The 16,746-nt window shown below is 60.5% G+C and overlaps 3 protein-coding genes across 6 annotated transcripts; 2 read left to right on the top strand and 1 right to left on the bottom strand.

Moving 5' to 3' along the window:
- The first annotated feature begins 47 nt into the window (after positions 1-47).
- On the top strand, positions 48-7,765 carry SPATA33 (spermatogenesis associated 33). 2 transcript variants are annotated; one of them, XM_019493568.2, is made up of 4 exons: positions 48-687; positions 2,453-2,623; positions 4,512-4,697; positions 5,374-7,765. In XM_019493568.2, the coding sequence occupies exons 1-4, from the start codon at positions 651-653 to the stop codon at positions 5,574-5,576; spliced, it is 597 nt and encodes a 198-aa protein (XP_019349113.1). In that variant the 5' UTR covers positions 48-650; the 3' UTR covers positions 5,577-7,765. The 2 variants fall into 2 exon arrangements, with proteins under 2 accessions (XP_019349113.1, XP_014461145.1); XM_014605659.3 differs by having other exon boundaries at positions 54-1,452.
- Positions 7,766-8,349: 584 nt separating this feature from the next.
- Positions 8,350-13,755, top strand: CDK10 (cyclin dependent kinase 10). 3 transcript variants are annotated; one of them, XM_006269388.4, is made up of 14 exons: positions 8,378-8,518; positions 8,839-8,911; positions 9,441-9,512; positions 9,613-9,715; positions 9,850-9,931; positions 10,524-10,591; positions 10,768-10,820; positions 10,948-11,017; positions 11,823-11,882; positions 12,054-12,177; positions 12,257-12,396; positions 12,583-12,635; positions 12,714-12,829; positions 13,328-13,755. In XM_006269388.4, the coding sequence occupies exons 1-13, from the start codon at positions 8,423-8,425 to the stop codon at positions 12,815-12,817; spliced, it is 1,098 nt and encodes a 365-aa protein (XP_006269450.2). In that variant the 5' UTR covers positions 8,378-8,422; the 3' UTR covers positions 12,818-12,829; positions 13,328-13,755. The 3 variants fall into 3 exon arrangements, with proteins under 3 accessions (XP_059569970.1, XP_059569969.1, XP_006269450.2); XM_059713987.1 differs by lacking the exon at positions 8,839-8,911 and having other exon boundaries at positions 8,350-8,518; positions 13,469-13,755; XM_059713986.1 differs by lacking the exon at positions 8,839-8,911 and having other exon boundaries at positions 8,352-8,518.
- Positions 13,756-14,244: 489 nt separating this feature from the next.
- Positions 14,245-16,462, bottom strand: SPATA2L (spermatogenesis associated 2 like). Its single transcript, XM_059713982.1, has 2 exons — positions 15,839-16,462; positions 14,245-15,525 (listed from the first exon to the last, which is right to left on the bottom strand). The coding sequence occupies exons 1-2, from the start codon at positions 16,142-16,144 to the stop codon at positions 14,515-14,517; spliced, it is 1,317 nt and encodes a 438-aa protein (XP_059569965.1). The 5' UTR covers positions 16,145-16,462; the 3' UTR covers positions 14,245-14,514.
- Positions 16,463-16,746: the final 284 nt, after the last annotated feature.

Consider the following 16,746-nt stretch of genomic DNA (forward strand, 5'->3'; position numbering starts at 1 on the left):
CCGCCGCCGCCCGGCAGGCGCATGCGCACAAGGAGGACGGAAGGTCGGCAGTGAGGGGCGGAGCCCGGGCTCTCAGGAAGGGCGGTCACGTGACCGCAGGGCTGGGCTGGCACGTGCTGGGCGCGAAGGCTCCTGCTGCTGCCGCCGGGGCGGGGCTCCTGGGTCCCTCTGCCCCCCCGTGGGGCCGTGCCTCTGTTTCCCCCTCTGCACTAGGGGGGCTCACGTTTCCAGGTGCTGCTCTGTGCCCCGTAGCAGCGGGGACGGCTGTGGGCCGGGGGGCAGCACTGTACCCTGACTCCTGGCAGCCCCGGGTGAACTTTCAGTATCGGGCCTCCCTTCACCAGCAATAATTGTAATAATAATCATTGTTTTCACCATTTCCGGGCAGTCTCCCAATTCGCCCACGTGCGTGTCCAGCCCTGGGCGGGGGCGTCTTCCACCTGTGCAGCTGGCTGCTGCAATAGCCCCTGTCCTGCCACCCCGGCCTCTCCCGCACTCACCTCATAATGCGGCGGTCCCTCTGGCACAGCCTCAGCTCGCTGCCTCCCTGCTGCTGCTGATGCTGTTGGGTGTGTCACAAAAGACCCTTGGTGGTGCGAGCAGGGGAGCTGCAGAGCCCCAGGCCTGGGCCAGAGCCGGGGGGCTCATCTATGGGGCAGTGGCAGAGCAGAGGCGGCCACATGAGAGGTAAAGAGCTCGTGTTGCTGGGGGCAGGCGCTGTTCCTAAGGCGAGAGGAGGAAGGATGGGGGTTGCAGGCCGGGGGGCTGGAGCACCTGGAGTCTGTTCTGCTCCGGGAGGGAGCAGGATCCGCTGGAGAGAGACGTGCACGTGCACGTGCACGACTCCTTGGTTCTCGTCCCAGCTCTGACGAGAAGGGCTGCAAACAAACTTGGGTTGTCTTTTAAAGGAGAAAAATGTAGGAAACCCTGGCTTTTTTTCCCTTGCAGCTTGCAAGGGGCTGCTTGGGGCTTCACACCCCCACACACCCCCACTCCCTGCCACGCACGCTGGGGGCAGCGGGGCGGGAGAACCAACTCGTACAGTACTTGACCTCAAGGGAGACCACGTCACCCCATTCCTCCCGGATTAAAAGGCTACCGTATGCCCCGGTACAAAAAAGGGTGAGAACCCTTTTTGTACCAGGACTACGTTTTTCTCCTTTTAAAGAGAATCCATGTTTAAAATTTGTTCCCAACCCTTTCGTATATTCTTGCAACCTGTTGTGACCCACGGGTTGAGAAATGCTGCTGTAGAGGCATAAAGTAACACGACAGATCAGAGGGGAAGCTTGGCTGTGCCTTGTCTGATCCCATAAACCTCCTGCACAGATAATGTAGAGAGCCCCTGGTACCCACAGTGAGACTCTGAGAAGAAACAGTGGTGTCTAGATCCTTCCTCCGCAGTCTGCCTTTCATGTGTCCCTGGCTGATACCTACCACAAACATCATCAGGTCAGTCTAAGCCTGGCCTGATGGCTCCCTTGAAAGATACGGCATTGGGAGGTTTGTGGTACGGGAAGGATGATGTCTGGAGCTCATATGTGGGGAATTGGAGAGCTGGAGCGAGTGAGCAACAAGTGCTTGACTAGAAGAGGGGGAACATCCACCCCTCCGAGGCTCCCTCCACCCACCAGCAGTGCCGGTCTCAGTGGGGGCTGCCTGACCTCCACCCAGGGTACAAGCTCCAGGGGTACCCCAAATACTGAAGCAGCTCTCCCTGTCTGCCAAGCACCCAAGATACAGGCAGCGGCCCCTTTCCTTTCCCAGCTTGTGTCTAACTCCCTTTTCTTTTTATGCCTGCAAAACTCAGGGGCATCCAAACCCCAAGCCTTCAGCCTTGGGCCTGCAAGTGGGATACCCACCAAAGGTTTTGGAAACATCTGAAGACCTAGGTGCAGGTGGAGGATGTTTGCTGGTAGTAGGGACACTTATGGTTCTGGACACTTGGATTTGGAATTAGTTTTTGGCTAATTTGGCCATGGATACAAATTAAAAAATGAATAAATAATTGTTCTTATAAAGCTGCTCGTGAAGGCTGGGATGTGCTCAGGTTTGAAATTGTGGATCAGTTGTGAAGGCTACTGGCACAGGCTGGGAGGGGGCTGAGGCACTGGCTTCAGAAAGGAACTCGAATGCAGTCAAACTCACTGTCCAGGGAGACCGGCGATCTCACAGACACGGTGCAAGCTGCCAGTGAGGCCAGTTATACAATAGCTATGGCAGTGCCTGGCTTTTCCTGGGTGCATTGCTGTGGGAAGGCCAAACCGATGAAGATGAGGGGCTCTAAAAATTCCCAGCTCCAAGAGTTGCCTTGAGTGAGGCTGTGCAGATATAAGTAGGAGAGGACTCAGTGTAGCGAGGGCAGCTGTAATTCCATGATGCAGAACTAACCAGCTAACGGAGCTTCCTTTTCACCTTCCTTCTCTATTCTTTGCATCCTAAATTCCTACAGCTGACGGGAGCCGGAGCCAGGAGCTCAGAGAAGCCAATTGGCAGGAGCACAGCCAGCACATGCAAAGCCCTTCAAAAGCCCACGGCTATCTTGTTCAAGCAGCTGCAAGTACATCAGCAAAGCAGCAGTGGCAGGAGACTTGGGGGTGTGCAGAGACTCCTCAGGGAGAAGGTAGGGGGCACGTGGCAGGGCTGGAAAAACAGAGCTGAGCTGGCCACCGTGCTGCTGCATTTAGCCCTTGCCTGCTGTGCATCCCCGGGTTGGTAATCCTCACTGAGCTGCCACAGCTGGCCTGATTTTTAGGTCTAAACTGCTCAGCAGCAGTTTCATTTTACAACGTGGTCAAAGGGGCCAAGATGCCTGATAACCCAGTGTCTCCCCCATCTGTGCTGGGTACACTGGACCTTGGGCTGGGGGGTTCAAAATCCACCTGGAGATGTGTGGCATAGAGAGATGGATGCCAAGGTTTCAGGAACCCTGGCTAACTGGTGCCAGCATGCAGGTGGAGGGGTGGTTCCTTCTCTCACGGGCTGCTGGCCACTTCTCAGCATCTTGTCCTGGGCTTGTCCTTCTCCTGGAATGTGCTATGCCTGGGCAGCAGCTACCTTCATTCCTTGTCACCACCACTACTGCTTGGATGAAGGGAGGAAGGGCAAATGCTATGGGACCAGGGGGTGAGAGGTCTCAAAGACAACATCAGAGTGGCCAATGGCACACCTCAAAGCTGTGTCCTTTCCCAGGGCTCACTGTGACTCTGCTCTCTGTATGAAGAGCTTCCAGTTTGCTGCCTAGTGCAACACCGGTGATTATAGTAGTTCAGTGATTCTCAACCAGGGCACCGCAGCACAGATATAGAGAACCACAGATATAGATGGCTAATATGATGTTCAGCATTCAAATCTCCCCATCTTACACCTCTAGTTTAAAGTCTTATCAAATCCCTTGATTATATCCGGCAAGTGAATTATACTGTAGGGAAGCAAAGCTCATACAGAGCGCTTGTCACTTATATCCCAGCGCGCTTTGCCAGGGAGCCCTGATCACTGATTCAGCATTCTTGCTCTGCTGCAGCAAGAGGTACAGGATCCTCATTTGGGCTTTTATCTTCTGCACCAGGGCTGTGTCTCAGAGTAGGGAAGTGGCCCTCTGTCAGGCGATCTCGCATCCTCTTCCATTTTCACGTGCCTTGCTTTATTTTAGGGCTGTTTGTGCGGACTGTGCTGTGCAACCTCATTGGTGACTGTAATGTGGTTGGGAGGGTCGAGTTTTCCACCTGAATTGTGTTTTCCTGGTGCATTTATTTTGCAAATGTTGCACCAACAGGAGGTACTTTGATAATAAGTCTCCTCTAGACGGACAGAGGAGCCAGTCGCAGCACTAGGAGTGAGTGGTCACTGCAGGGATTCTTTTGCTATATGAAAACACAGTAAAGACCAAAAGAGTCGCACAGACACACGCAAAGTGCACAGGCACTTGCACAAAGCTGAAAAGAAAATTATGACAGACCAGCTGGGAGAAATAATTCAAATGGCAACGTGCACCTGCTTACTGGGAACTGGGCAAGACAGTTTTATCAGATGTCCGATAGGCCTTGCCAAGAAAGGCAGCCTAAAAAGGAAAGATGGGATTTAGAGGGTAAGTGAAAGCAGCTTGGAAAATAATCGGTATCTATAAATAAATGCATGGGGGAAAGGGAGGATTAGGTACCTAATCTGTATTAGGTGAATACATATTAGAAGGTAGCGCTGGTAGGGGACTGATAAAGAAATGAGAAGAAGCTCAGAGGAATCTACAGCCAGCAGAAGGAAGAACAACGAGGAGGTTTTTTAAGGCAGGTCTGGAGTGGAAGGAATCCTAACAAGGGGATCGATACACTACTAGATGGAAATGGTAGAACTGCTGCCAATGAATATTCCCAAATCCAGGAGCCTTTCTGATGTGATCACATGCAAATGCAGGCAGGAGAGGACTCAGCGTGGTGAGGGGCTGTTGTGGCCCCATGACACTAAGTCACCTTTTCACCTTCCCTCTCTTTTCTTTGCATCCCAAATTCCTGCAGCTGATGCCCAGCAGCCCACTGTCAGCCAAACCTGGGAGCAGAGAAAGGTGGATCTCCAGAAGCACAGCCAGCACATCCAAACATCACCACAGGCCCACACGAACCATGTCCAAGCCCCCAGTGGTAAATCAGCCAAGAAGCAGCAGCAGAAGAGCTCAGGGGCGGCAGACAGGCCTCGAAAGAAAGGTAGGGGATGAGAGGTGGGGCTGGTGGGAGCAGGCACTGCAAGGGTGTGTACAGCTGTTCAGTGTCCCCTGAGCAGCCCTCCCTGCAGTACGAGAGCTTTGAAGCAGGTCAGATGAAGCCTAAACTGCTCTGGACTGATCCTGATTTTTAAGATGTTGTTTTAAAGGGACCACAATGTTATAGGCCCCCATTGTTGTCAAAGGCGCTGAGGTGCCCGATGACAATGCGCTGTCCCCATTTTGATATTAGCTGGGTACAAAGGGTCTTTGGCCAGCTGTTCCAAACCCACCTGAGAAACGCATGGAGCAGGGAACCCCCAAAGGCACAGCTCGGGGCTCCCCTAGGATGCACAAGTCTTCCCTGACACCTGTACCTCCCTCTTTGGAAGTGGTTCATGTGCACTTGAGCCCATGGCTCCTCTCTGCAAGGTCTCCATGTTCAGTAAAAGCCTCTCTGAGCAGAGCAGAGCCCTTCTCCCAGCCCTGTGCTGTAGGAAGAGTGGCTTAAGCTCCTGTGTTAGCCTAGCTCAATAGCACGATCGGTACACGCATCCTATAAAATCCCAATGCACCTCCTTGTATATGGCCATGCACGCTTCCCCTCTGTTAGCAGCCTGCAGGAGAGAATTCATCCCCTTTCATAAGGCCTGGAGTCATTGTCTTTTATCCTTTTCCAGTGGAGAAACTAGCCAAGAAGAAAAGGTATATTATACCGAAAATCATTGTCACCGGGCCCTTGGATGAGGAGGAGAGCTACACTGATGTGGATGACCTCCCAGAGTCCAAAACCATCAGAGATACAGAGTACTATGGTCCATATAATGTACATACAAAACCCAGCACCATAGAGGCTTACCAAGTCAAGAGAGAAATGCCGTGAGTTCTGATTCTGGAGCGTCCTGTTGTTCTCTCCTCCTGACAACACAAAGACACAAGGATGCAACAAATGCCGTTAGTTGAGCTCCTCAACTAATAAACAGGGGTCTGTAACAACAACTTCGTTCATGGTCTCACTTTCCCTAGCTCCCTGCGACATCTGGAGGAGGAAGAGGAGAATGGGAATGGAGAAGCTTGCTAAAAAAATAAATGTATTTAGTCATCCGTTTCAGATTCCAAGTCAATAAAAGACTAGACGTGCGAGCGGACGCATGACAGCGATCGTGGTATCCCAAAGGTTCCCGTATCCAGCACTTCAAAAGCAGAAGTGCCTGTGTAAAGGACCTCGAGGGGTCTTTCGTGTCTCTTCAGAGCAGCCTTTCAGGGGGTGGCACACTGCATCCTGCTCTCAGTTCAGTTTACCTACGAGACCACACCAGGGTGAAAGGCTGAAATGGTCTCACTTAGGTTTCAACCTATGGTTTTGGGGACCCTCAAGTTTTCAGACGACAGATGAGCCAGCTCCTCCTTCCCTGGCGTTCCCGGGCTGGGAGCCTGTGTTACACCTGCGACAACCGATGGCGTTTTATCAGCCGTGTTAGGAGCCGGTCACAGAACAAGAGGAGCAGGCAAAATATGCCTGGCTGTTCCCCACGTAACAAAAGAGCCAGAATCTCTGAACCTGAATCAAGTGTGAGATCAATAGGAGAATCTTTCATGGGGAACGCTGCATGTGTAAAAATCAGATGAGCTGCTTCTGTTATGTAAAATGTCACTCCTTGTCGGTTTAAGAAGCTATTTGCCAAAGAAGCACTAGCACTGAAAGAGGGTTTTCCAGCAAAAGTGGTTTGATAAACTCCTCTTTCCGCACCAGGATTTGTTAAGCCCTGTTCAGACTTCCCCGTGTCTGGCAATCGGCTTAGTCAAGCCAGGCAATTACACGGGAGAAATGCAGATGCACAAAATCTGCTTACACACCTCCAGCAAGCTGATGACGGGGACAGAGCTAACCATCATTTGCTGGTTTGTCAAGGAGAATAATTTGTCTTCAGCGAGCAGACCTGTGCAAATCCATCCCAGTGGCTTTACTAATTTTAACTCAGTCCTGCTGGTCAATCGTTTGCTCGTGAGATAAATTCATGCTTTATATAGCAACTTCCATTCGAGGCTCTCCACATGGATTATGAGCGTGATCTGAAGACTCGCAGTGCTGCTGGGAGATGACTTGGTACCATTATCCCCATTTCACAGTGAGGAAACTGAGGCACAGAGTGGGTAAGTGATGCCCCCTCCAGATCAGTCAGGAAGTCTGTGGCAGGTCCAGCAAGGGAGCCCTTATCTCCTCGCCCCCGTATCAGTGTACGTGCTTCATGTCTAAAGGCTTTGAACATCACATCAAGCTGCCTTGAGGTTTTTTCCAGGCCGTTCTGCTGCGGAGGTTTTGCTCCTCTCGGTGTTTTCATTTTACTTCCGACGCCGTAATGGTGACAGTTCTGCCTTGCTAATTAGCACCATCCAGAGGCCCGCGCGCGAAATAATGCAGCTTTCACCGGGCCTGAGAGACTTGTCACCTGCCAGCTGTCTTTACCTGCAAAATCCATCCCGATCGCCTGGACGAAACACCGATCCGTTTGCTAATCCCTCCACACCACTCCCTGGCTTCAGTCCATTTCAGCGATGCCGAAACGCCTGTCGTCGTCCCGCTCCCCAGCGGGGAGCTGTCAGACACCGCCAGCTGCGATGGGTCCAGCCGCTAGACGGGACCCCCCATTAACGAGTCCATTAACGGGTCCGGCTGGTTTCGCTGCACTGCTTATTACTCACACCGCAAACTTTGCTGAACAAAACCCCGGGGAGCGGCAACCAGTCGATGCCACGGTACGGATGACACGGCCGTGTTGTGGGGTATCTGTGCCGTATAGGGTGGCCGTCGTAGAGGACAGTGGTCGTCACACGGCAGCGGAGAGCGGATGCCGGAAAGCACAGGGAATTCGGTCTGATTTGGGGGTTTCACCCCCATTATTCCTCTCCCAGCCTCCAGCATTTACGGTCTCGGGGAAGTTCCCAGCTCATGCCCGTTTCCTCCAAGGACGCGTCCGATCCCTCGGTGAATCTGGCTAAACGCCCGGCTTCCGCCCCGTGGCCACGAGTCCCGTCCTGTAATGAAACATAACTTCCTTCGGTTTGTTTTAAGCTCGCTGCCGACTCGTTTCGTGTTGCGAGCTCTCCTTCTTGCCTGGCGAGAGAGAGGGAGATCCTAATGGCTTTCCTTTTGCTCCCCTGGATCTCTCTCTCGGCCTCTCGTTCGGGGTCACCCCGCCGCGGTTGTGCAGGCTGGGGTGCAGCTTCCTTCCTGGCCCCTGAGCTACCTCTTGCACGCATGCCCTTGCACACCGCGCCTCTGCCCGCACAGCTTGATGCCCCTTGCATCGTGCATTTCGTGCACCCGGGAACATCTTCCGTGCGTCCCCAAACCGGCCCCTTCCGGAGGAGGAGGAAGGGGATAAACTCTCGCTGGTCTGGGAGGAACGAATGGCGCCTTTCTGCCTGGCGCAGGGCGCTGAGGCCGGACTTGCACCCTGTTGGGAGCTCCCCACCCCTGCAGGCTTGTGGTGGGGAATCCCCCTGCCTGCCCTTGCTCCAGCCTGGGCCCACAGCTGTGGGGCTGCTGCACATCTGGGCCCTGCCCCTCCCCCCACCTCCAGGGAGGCCCTCCCCGCTACACTAGGCCCTACATAGCAACGGTTGCTAGGGACTCCACGATGGCGCCCCCGAAGCCTCAGAGCGCTTGCGCGGCGGAGAGGGGGTGGGGCCTGCTCGCGCGCATGCGCGGCGGCACAGCGCGGCGCCATGGCGGAGGGGTCCTCCGCCGAGGCTGGTGGCGAGGTGTTGCGTCTCCGGCGGCTCCGCGGCGGGGGGTACTTCGAGGTGCCCCCGGAGCAGCGGGTGAGCCCCCCCCCCACGGGTAGGGTGGAGGGGGGGCCTGGGCGCGTGGGGCTGGTCACAATGAGTGTGAGGGGGGCTGTGCACGTGGGGCTGGACACAATGGAGGGGGTCCATGCACGTGGGGCTGGACATGGGGGTCTGTGCATGGGGGGCTGGACACAATGTGTGGAGGTGTCCATACATGATGGGGGGGGCATAGATGGGGGGGAGGGGGGTCCAGGCAAGCCCCTGCCTGCGAGGCGTTGGGGGGCCCCGGCCTGGCCCCACGCCCCACCTGGGGACAGGAGCCGGGGCAGGCGTGAGCGGGCCCGTGCTTGCAGCTGGGCGCCTGCCGGAGTGTGAAGGAGTTTGAGAAGCTGAACCGCATCGGCGAGGGCACCTACGGCATCGTGTGTGAGTCGGTGGGACGCCCGGGCCGGGTGCTCCTCACCTCTTCCCCGGTCCCTTCGCGCGATGACCAAGCGCGCCGGCATCGAGAGCCCCTGAACCCGCGTTGCAGGGCAAGCACGGGATTTGGGCGCCGTCGGCATCCTGCTGCCGCGCGGGGTGTTAGATACTCGGCGATCGCAGGCAGAGGCCGCGGAGGAAGGCAGAACCCCGCCGTCCAGACCAGCATGGCCGTGGGGGAAATTCCTTCCCAACCCCAAATGCAGCAAGCGGGTTGTGCACCTGGTGCCAGTGCCTGCCGCTGGGCCCTGCCCGTGCCCCCGAAACGCCCAGGAAAGACGCGGGGACCGGGGTTCTGTGCTCGAAGGGAAGGGAGCGCACCCAGATCCTGTTGGGACCCCGGTAGACGTGAGCTCTCGCCACCGCCTGCCCCGTGACTGCAAAGGGGAGGGTTCGTGGGTCACTTGGTCGGTAACGGAGCAGGCGCTGCCTTGGCCCCGAGTGGTCCAGGCCCCGTTACACGTCTCTGTTTCAGACCGTGCCAGAGATACCAGAACAGACGAGATCGTGGCGCTGAAGAAGGTGCGGATGGACAAGGAGAAGGACGGTAAGGGGACGATGCATGGAAGGGCTGTGGGGTTGGCATGTTGCAGACCCCAGGGCAGGGGTAGGCATGGCACATATAACGTGGGTCCCGCTCTCTGCAGGCATTCCCATCAGCAGCCTGCGGGAGATCACCCTGCTGCTGAGGCTGCGGCACCCCAACATCGTGGAGCTGAAGGAGGTGGTGGTGGGGAACCACCTGGAGAGGTAACGGTGCCCTGGAGCCTGCCCAGCGCACAGGCTGGCTCCTAGGAGCGGTGCTGGTCGGGATAGGGCAGGGGTGGGGGGTGCTGACCTCGCCGCTGTCCCTCTGGGCGATTGACCCTGCGTCTCCCCGGCAGCATCTTCCTGGTGATGGGTTACTGCGAGCAGGACCTCGCCAGCCTCCTCGAGAACATGCAGACGCCCTTTTCGGAGGCTCAGGTACGGGCCCGCACCAACCAGCGGTGGGTGGTGCGACTAGCCCCTGGCGTGCGTGTGCGATGATCCAGTGAGACCCCCAAGCTACAATTTGCAAAATGTTTCGGGTTGTCTTTGAGTGGGTTTTAGCCAGGCCTGGCCTGTTTGGGTGCATGAGCTTCCCTAGTCCTTTCGTGGGGCTGGCTGCATAACATCTCCGGTGATGGTGGAGCTCCGTGGGCTACGGAAGGGCTCCCCATGTCTCACTGTGGCATCAAGACGGGTGGGGACAGGCAAAGAGAAGGGTCAGCCAGTGAACATGACCCAGTCGGGGCACATGAGCTGCCCCCTGCCCTGCGCAGGATGGAGCCGTTACCCAGGGGCTTCCTTAGCCCACTGGGATCCTGAGCCTCACCCACTGCCTGCGCCGAGCCCTGCTCATCTCATTGGGATGCTCTGGATCTTGGGCTTCGAGACACAAGCCAGGCCTTGTCCAGCCCTGCACTGGGTGTCCGCAGGCATTGGCTGGGCTGCTGAACGTGGCCGCGGGGCTGGTGTGGAAACCTCGCACACTGCTGTTGGTGGCTAAGGAGACTGCTTGTGCCCCTGCCCACAGGTGAAGTGCATCATCCTGCAGGTCCTCAGGGGGCTCCAGTATCTCCACGAGAACTTCATCATCCACCGGTAAGGGGGCAAGGGCAGGCACCGCGGGCAGGACAAGGGGTCCTGGAGTGGGCAGTGGGCCCTAGAGCTGCCCCCTGGGTTGCGGGTAAGGATGAGCCATACAAGGACCACTGGGTGCTGGGGTGCACCTCGCAGGGCTGGACATCGGTGACGGCTCCTCTCTGCTCTGCTGGCAGGGACCTGAAGGTGTCCAACCTGCTCATGACGGACAAGGGCTGTGTGAAGACGGGTGAGCTCCCCTGGCTGCTGCCTGTTGCCCCGCTTGCTGGCTGTGGCCACGGGCAGCTGTGCTCTGCCCTGTCTGTAACGCAGGAGCCAGCCTGTGCCCGACCTCACGCCTGTCCTCTCCCTGGCAGCGGATTTCGGGCTGGCTCGTGCCTACGGAGTGCCGCTGAAGCCAATGACCCCCAAGGTCGTCACCCTCTGGTGAGTATCCTCTGCTCGGCATGGAGCAGGGGCCACGTCCCTTTGTGCCTGGCTGGGGAAAGCGGGGCAGTGCCAACAGCTGTAGCCCCTTGAGCTTGTCTCCTGAGGTCCCTGCCCTTGCACTATGCATTTCCCTGCACAGTTCCAGGCCCCTGGCAGAGACTCGCAGGTCCTGTGCTGTACACATCCGTGCAGGCCTCCCTTTCCTCCAGGAAAACCATTCGGATCAGCCCTGCCCAAACCAGCCCAGGCAAACCCCTCCTCGCCGCTTAGCAAAGCAACTGTCAGCCCTGATTCAACACCAGACCTCACGCCTGACCCTGCCTTAGGGAAAGCAGTGGGGGGCACGGCAGCCCGTGTCCTGCTGCTGGAAAAGGTTGTTAATGGATGCTCCAGAGATCCCAGGCAGGGGCCGTGCCCCCGCTACAGAGGAAGGCAACCCCCCTCCCAGTCTGCACCAATCTGAGCAGGGGGCAAATTCTCTTCCTGCCTACAAATATGATGTTGGTCTGAGCCTGGGCAGAGGGCCAAGACCCTCTAGCCAGGACCCTCTGGCTTTGGTCCCAGCAGCATTGGCACAGCCCAGTCCCCCTGCCCAGCCTGGGATGCAGCCGGCACCCGGTGCCTTGGAGGGAGGCTGAAACACCCTGAGCCATGAAGCAGAAAGGGGCAGGAGGCAGCCAGCCTGGGAAACCCCATAGCAGAGCACAGGCATCGCTGTGCCTAGATCACCCCCAACCCCTCAACCTCTTCTTGAAGGGCCTGCCTTCCCTGAACCGGTGCTTCCTTTTGCTTACGTTGCCAGGTACCGCGCCCCGGAGCTGCTGCTGGGGACAATGACCCAGACCACCAGCATTGACATGTGGTGAGGGTGTTGGGCAGCAAGGCCCTGATCGGGGAGGAAAGGATGGGGCTGCCCTCCAGCTGCAGGCACCCCCGGGGGGTCAAAGCAGCTCCGTGTCACCAGGATCTGTGCCAAGGTCTTGCTAGTGGCAGGGCTGTGCCCCACTTGCCCACGCACCCATTCCCTCCCCAGGGCTGTGGGCTGCATCCTGGCAGAACTGCTGGCCCACAAGCCGCTGCTGCCGGGGAGCTCCGAGATCCACCAGATCGACCTGATCGTGCAGCTGCTGGGGACGCCCAACGAGAACATCTGGCCGGTGAGCGCCAGCCCCGCGTTCCCTCCCTGCCCCTCTCCTCCTGTCCTGGCCCTCACCCTCCACTCTCCCCTGCCCCCAGGGCTTCTCCAAGCTGCCGCTGGTGAGCCAGTACACGCTGCGCAAGCAGCCCTACAACAACCTCAAGCACAAGTTCCCGTGGCTGTCGGAGGCCGGGCTGCGTCTCCTCAACTTCCTCTTCATGTACGACCCCAAGAAGAGGTGAGGAGCTGGCGAGTGCCCCTCTACTCCCTGGGCTGGAGCTGCAGAGGCTGCTGTGGCCTGGCCATGCTGCTGCCCTGTAGCAGGGGTGGGGTACCCGCCTGGCAGCCCCCAGGTGTGCCCGGGGGTGTCTGGGACAGGTGAGACACCAGGCTCAGCTGCTGACCTGTCTCTTTGCCTCCCCAGGGCAACGGCGGGCGACTGCCTGGAGAGCTCCTACTTTAAGGAGAAGCCCTTGCGTAAGTGACTCCCTGCTGGTGGCTGGGGCTGGGCCTCTGAGCCCCCCCCCGAGCCTCCTTTCCTCTCTCCCCCTCCAGCCTGCGAGCCTGAGCTCATGCCCACCTTCCCGCACCACCGCAACAAGAGAGCCGCCACCACCAGCACAGGGGCTGAAACCCAGGGCAAGCGCAGCAAGCCCTGAGTCGGCTGCAGGGTAAGGAACATCCTCGGTACCTTGAGCCAACAGGGACCCGGGACCCCAACAACGGGTACACAGGGACTTGGATCCCAGCGGAAGCTGAGGTACCTGGCTGTGCCGCACCCTGCCTGCCCCTCCCCAGGCAGACGGCCAGAGCCTGGTCCCTGCAGCAGCACAGAGTGGGTGTTGCCCCCAGGAGGGCCAGCAACCATCCAGCCTTACCCGGGGAGGGGTTTGCTCCAGCCCTCTAACTCCCAGGCTCCGAGGAGGCTGCAGCTCACTCCTCTCCGAGCTGCCAGACGTGCTGGGTGCGTTTCCTGGCTGAGCCTTGCAGCTTCTCACTTCCTCAGCCTGAGGTCTGGCTCAGCTGCCCTCTGCCTCTCAGGCTGCATGTGGCTTCGCCCAGGGACCTGCATCTCCCAGCAGCCTGGGTCTGTCCCCCAGCGCCTCTGGCTGTTTCAACCCCCTCCTGCCTCCCCTTGGGTCAGTCTCTCATTGGAGCTTTTGTACCAGAGTGGGGAGAAGACCCAAGTGTACCCAAGGCCTGCACTGGCGTGGGGAGCTGCAGTGACTATGACCAACTGCTGAGCCCAAGCGCTGCTGGTCCAGCTGCTGCCAGGGAGAGGTGCAAGATGTGCGGTGGCCTTCCCGCAGGGCCGCGGCATTGCTGTCAGCTCTGGGACCACGGCTGCTGCAGGCAGGCAGAGCCAGCTCTCATCTTTTCCTGCACGCCTAGGGGCTGACGGCCTCCCCGCACCTGGCCCCAGGCACAACCAAGCGCTGCATATGCACGCTCCCAAGGCTGGAAGGAGACTTGAGCCTTGGCGGACGGAGCCGGGGCGTCGGAGCAAAGGCAGCTGAGCTGCCTGTGGGGAGAGGAAGGGGCTGTTTCTTTGTGTTGAGCACAGTCCTGCTTTCAATAAAGTCACGTGCATGCGTCAGCGCCTGTCTCCTCTGCTTAGCGCCTTGGCCAGGGCTGTCAGCTTAGCTACAGGAAGGAAGAGCTGCGGGCACCAAGCTGGGAGCTACCCCTTCCTCCAGCCTGCGCACGCAGGGCCCTAGGGCGATGGCAGCAGGGTCCTGCTGGGGGCACAGCACCGTGCACCCTGCCGGGGCTGCTTCATCATGGGTGAAGCCTTCGTGCACAGAGCGGAGGGGACTCTACCCACCTCCAGGGACCATGGCAGCTTGGCCTCCCCGCCACAGTATGGGTGGGGGGACAGGGAGCCCTCTGTGCCTTCAGCTGGGGTCACACAGCACAAGGGCTGTGGGCTCAGCCTCCCAAGCTGGTGCCAGGGGCTGCACACGCATGGCTCACCATAGCAACAAAGAGCAGCACGGACACTATGGCAACAGCTGCATCACGGCTCCCCCACCCCCCGATCAGCCCGGGCGAGGGGGCACAACCCACAAACAGAACAGGCACTTGCCACTGTCACAGCCGAGACGTTTACTCGGAGATGGCCTCTGCTCCCCCCAAAGGGTCCCCGCCATGCGCCTCCCCTTGCTCCCAGCGTTTCAGGCTGCCTTGACAGCAACAGCGGTGGGAAAGTAGGCGGGGGGGGGGGGGGGGGGGGGGGTCAGGCTGGGAAGAGCAGCAGTGTCCAGCACAGCACGGGCCGGGGCCTGAGTGGCACCGTGCCTGCCCGGAGTGCTCAGTCCTGGCCGCGGGGCGCCAGGTCCCCAGTGCCCCTGGCTGGCTACGGCCGCCCGCCCCCGCTCTCCTGCAGCATCATGTCCACCTCGGTTCTCAGCAGCCAGAGGCGCTGCTGCTTCTCGCCACGCAGCTCCTGCATGCTGTGCCCGCCCCAGCAGGCCTGCAGCGCCTCGCAGCCCCGGGCGTGCAGCTGCTGGCAGGTGCTGCAGTAGTAGGAGGGCAGGGTGCCTTGGCTCAGGCACATGTGCAGCTGGTACCGCGGCACCTCAGACAGCGCCAGCACCGGCCCTGCCCCCTCCCCACCCTCCGGCCGCGGGCAGGCGGGGGCCAGCCCCCACGCGTTCTCGGCTGCCTGGAAGGGCCGGTCGGCAGCGCGGTAGAGCCCCGGGGAGCTGGCCCCGGCGCGGGGGCTGTAGCTGCAGCTCGGAGCTGGGCTCCGGCTCCTGGCGTTCTCGGGGGTCAGCGAGCCGCCGACGCGGCCCAGCTCCTGCCTCAGCGACAGGAAGGAGAAGGAAGCCAGCTCCGGGTCGGCCCTGTCCCCCAGGCCCTGCTCCAGCTCGGGGTCCTCAGCCTCCGGCAGGGGGTAATAGCCGCCGGCAGGCTCGCCCCACAGCTTGGGGCTCCGCTCGTAGCTCCGCCGGCCTGCCACGGGGGTGCGGGACAGGTTTCCGGGGTCCTGGTAGAGATCGGTGTCTGCCTCGCCGCCGGGCGCCGGAGCCACCCCAAGCTCCCTGCCTCGGGGCCAGCGTGCCAGTCTCTGCAGCCTCTCCACGCAGGCGCTCAGGCCGCTGGTGCCTCTGCGCGCCTGGAGCAGGTCGTCGGCAGACACGCAGCACGGCCCCAGCTGCAGCAGGACGTCCTCCAGGATCTCGCACTCCAGCCGGGCCGCGAAGAAGCTGCAGGCCACGTGCATCAGCTCGGCGCCCGGGGGCGGCCGCGTCACCACCAGGTGGTGGGCGTCCCTGCGCTCGTAGCCCAGGCGGCGGAAGCTCCTGGCCAGGTCCGGCTCTGGCAGCGCCGCCCGCAGACAGTGCACGTACACCCCCGAGAACGTCTGCAACGGGAGTGCCGCATCACCCGCCGCACAGCACGGCCTTGGCCAGGCTTACCGTCATCCCAGGGATAGGACGGCAGCACCGGCACCTTTGTCCCAGCCTGCGCTGGGGAAACCGAGGCACAGGGCCGGGACACAGAAGGGGCAAGCGGCAGAGCCGTGCCCGTTCCTGGGGCTCTGCAGCCGCTCTGCCCCCCTCCTGGGAGGCAGACGCGCCAGAGCCCAGTGCTCTAGCTCTCCACGCTGCACCCCGGAGCCGAGTGAGCTACAGCGCAGCCCCTGCGGCCCTGGGCGGGGCCACACCAACACCCACCTTGATGGTGCTGAACTCCTTGCGCCAGGGGAAGAAGTGCAGGTTGAGGGCGGCCAGCTCCAGCACCTGGAAGGCGGCGGCCAGGCCGCGCAGCGCGGGGAGCAGGCTGGGCTGGCCCCACAGGCCGCTGGCGAGCACGGCGAAGGCGTCGCTGCGCAGCACGCCGTGCAGCTCCGGCTCCTCCAGCAGGCGACGGCGCAGGGCGTCCCGCAGCACGGCGTCGGTGCAGGCCCCCGTGTGGCCCCCCTGGAAGGCGCGCTCCACGCTGCGCCGGTACTCCTGCTGCAGCCCCGCCGCCCCGCTCATCCTGGGGGACCGTGCCCCGGGGGGTCAGCGCTGGCCCTCCGCCGCCCCTGGGGGGCAACCCGGCCACAGCCCTTTAGGCGGCCCCAGCCCCCCGGTGTGGGGGGGGCAGACCCCCCACCCCAGCCCCCCCAGTGTGGGGGGGGCAGACCCCAGTCTGGGGGGGCAGACCCCCACCCCAGCCCCCCAGTGTGGGGGGGCAGACCCCAGTGCGGGATGCGGGGGAGGGGAACAGGATCAGGGTCAAGGTCAAGACCAAGCCCGGTTAACCCGTCCCTGCCCGGCCGCCGCTCACCTGCCGCCGCCGCCGCCGCCGCTTCCTGTTCCCCGGCCCCGCCCCTCGCTCGTCACGCGCTTGGGGGTGGAGCCCACTCTGCCCCGCCCCCCGGGGGGTTTAACCCCCTCCTGGCCGTGGGGGAGCGCGGCCGTGCACGGGAGGGGGGGCTATGGAGGTCTCCATAAAGGGGGGGTCGTACGGGGGGGGGCCCATGGGGGGGGTCCTGCAGCCCTGGTCTCGGGAGCTCCCCCCCGCGGTGCTGCGGGCTGGCTGCGCCGTGCCCGGGAGAGGGGTCCGTGCAAGGGGGGGGTCAACATAGGGGGGTCCA

The sequence above is a fragment of the Alligator mississippiensis genome, chromosome 10 (genome assembly GCF_030867095.1).
Source record: "Alligator mississippiensis isolate rAllMis1 chromosome 10, rAllMis1, whole genome shotgun sequence".
In the NCBI taxonomy this organism is placed as follows: Eukaryota; Metazoa; Chordata; order Crocodylia; family Alligatoridae; genus Alligator; species Alligator mississippiensis.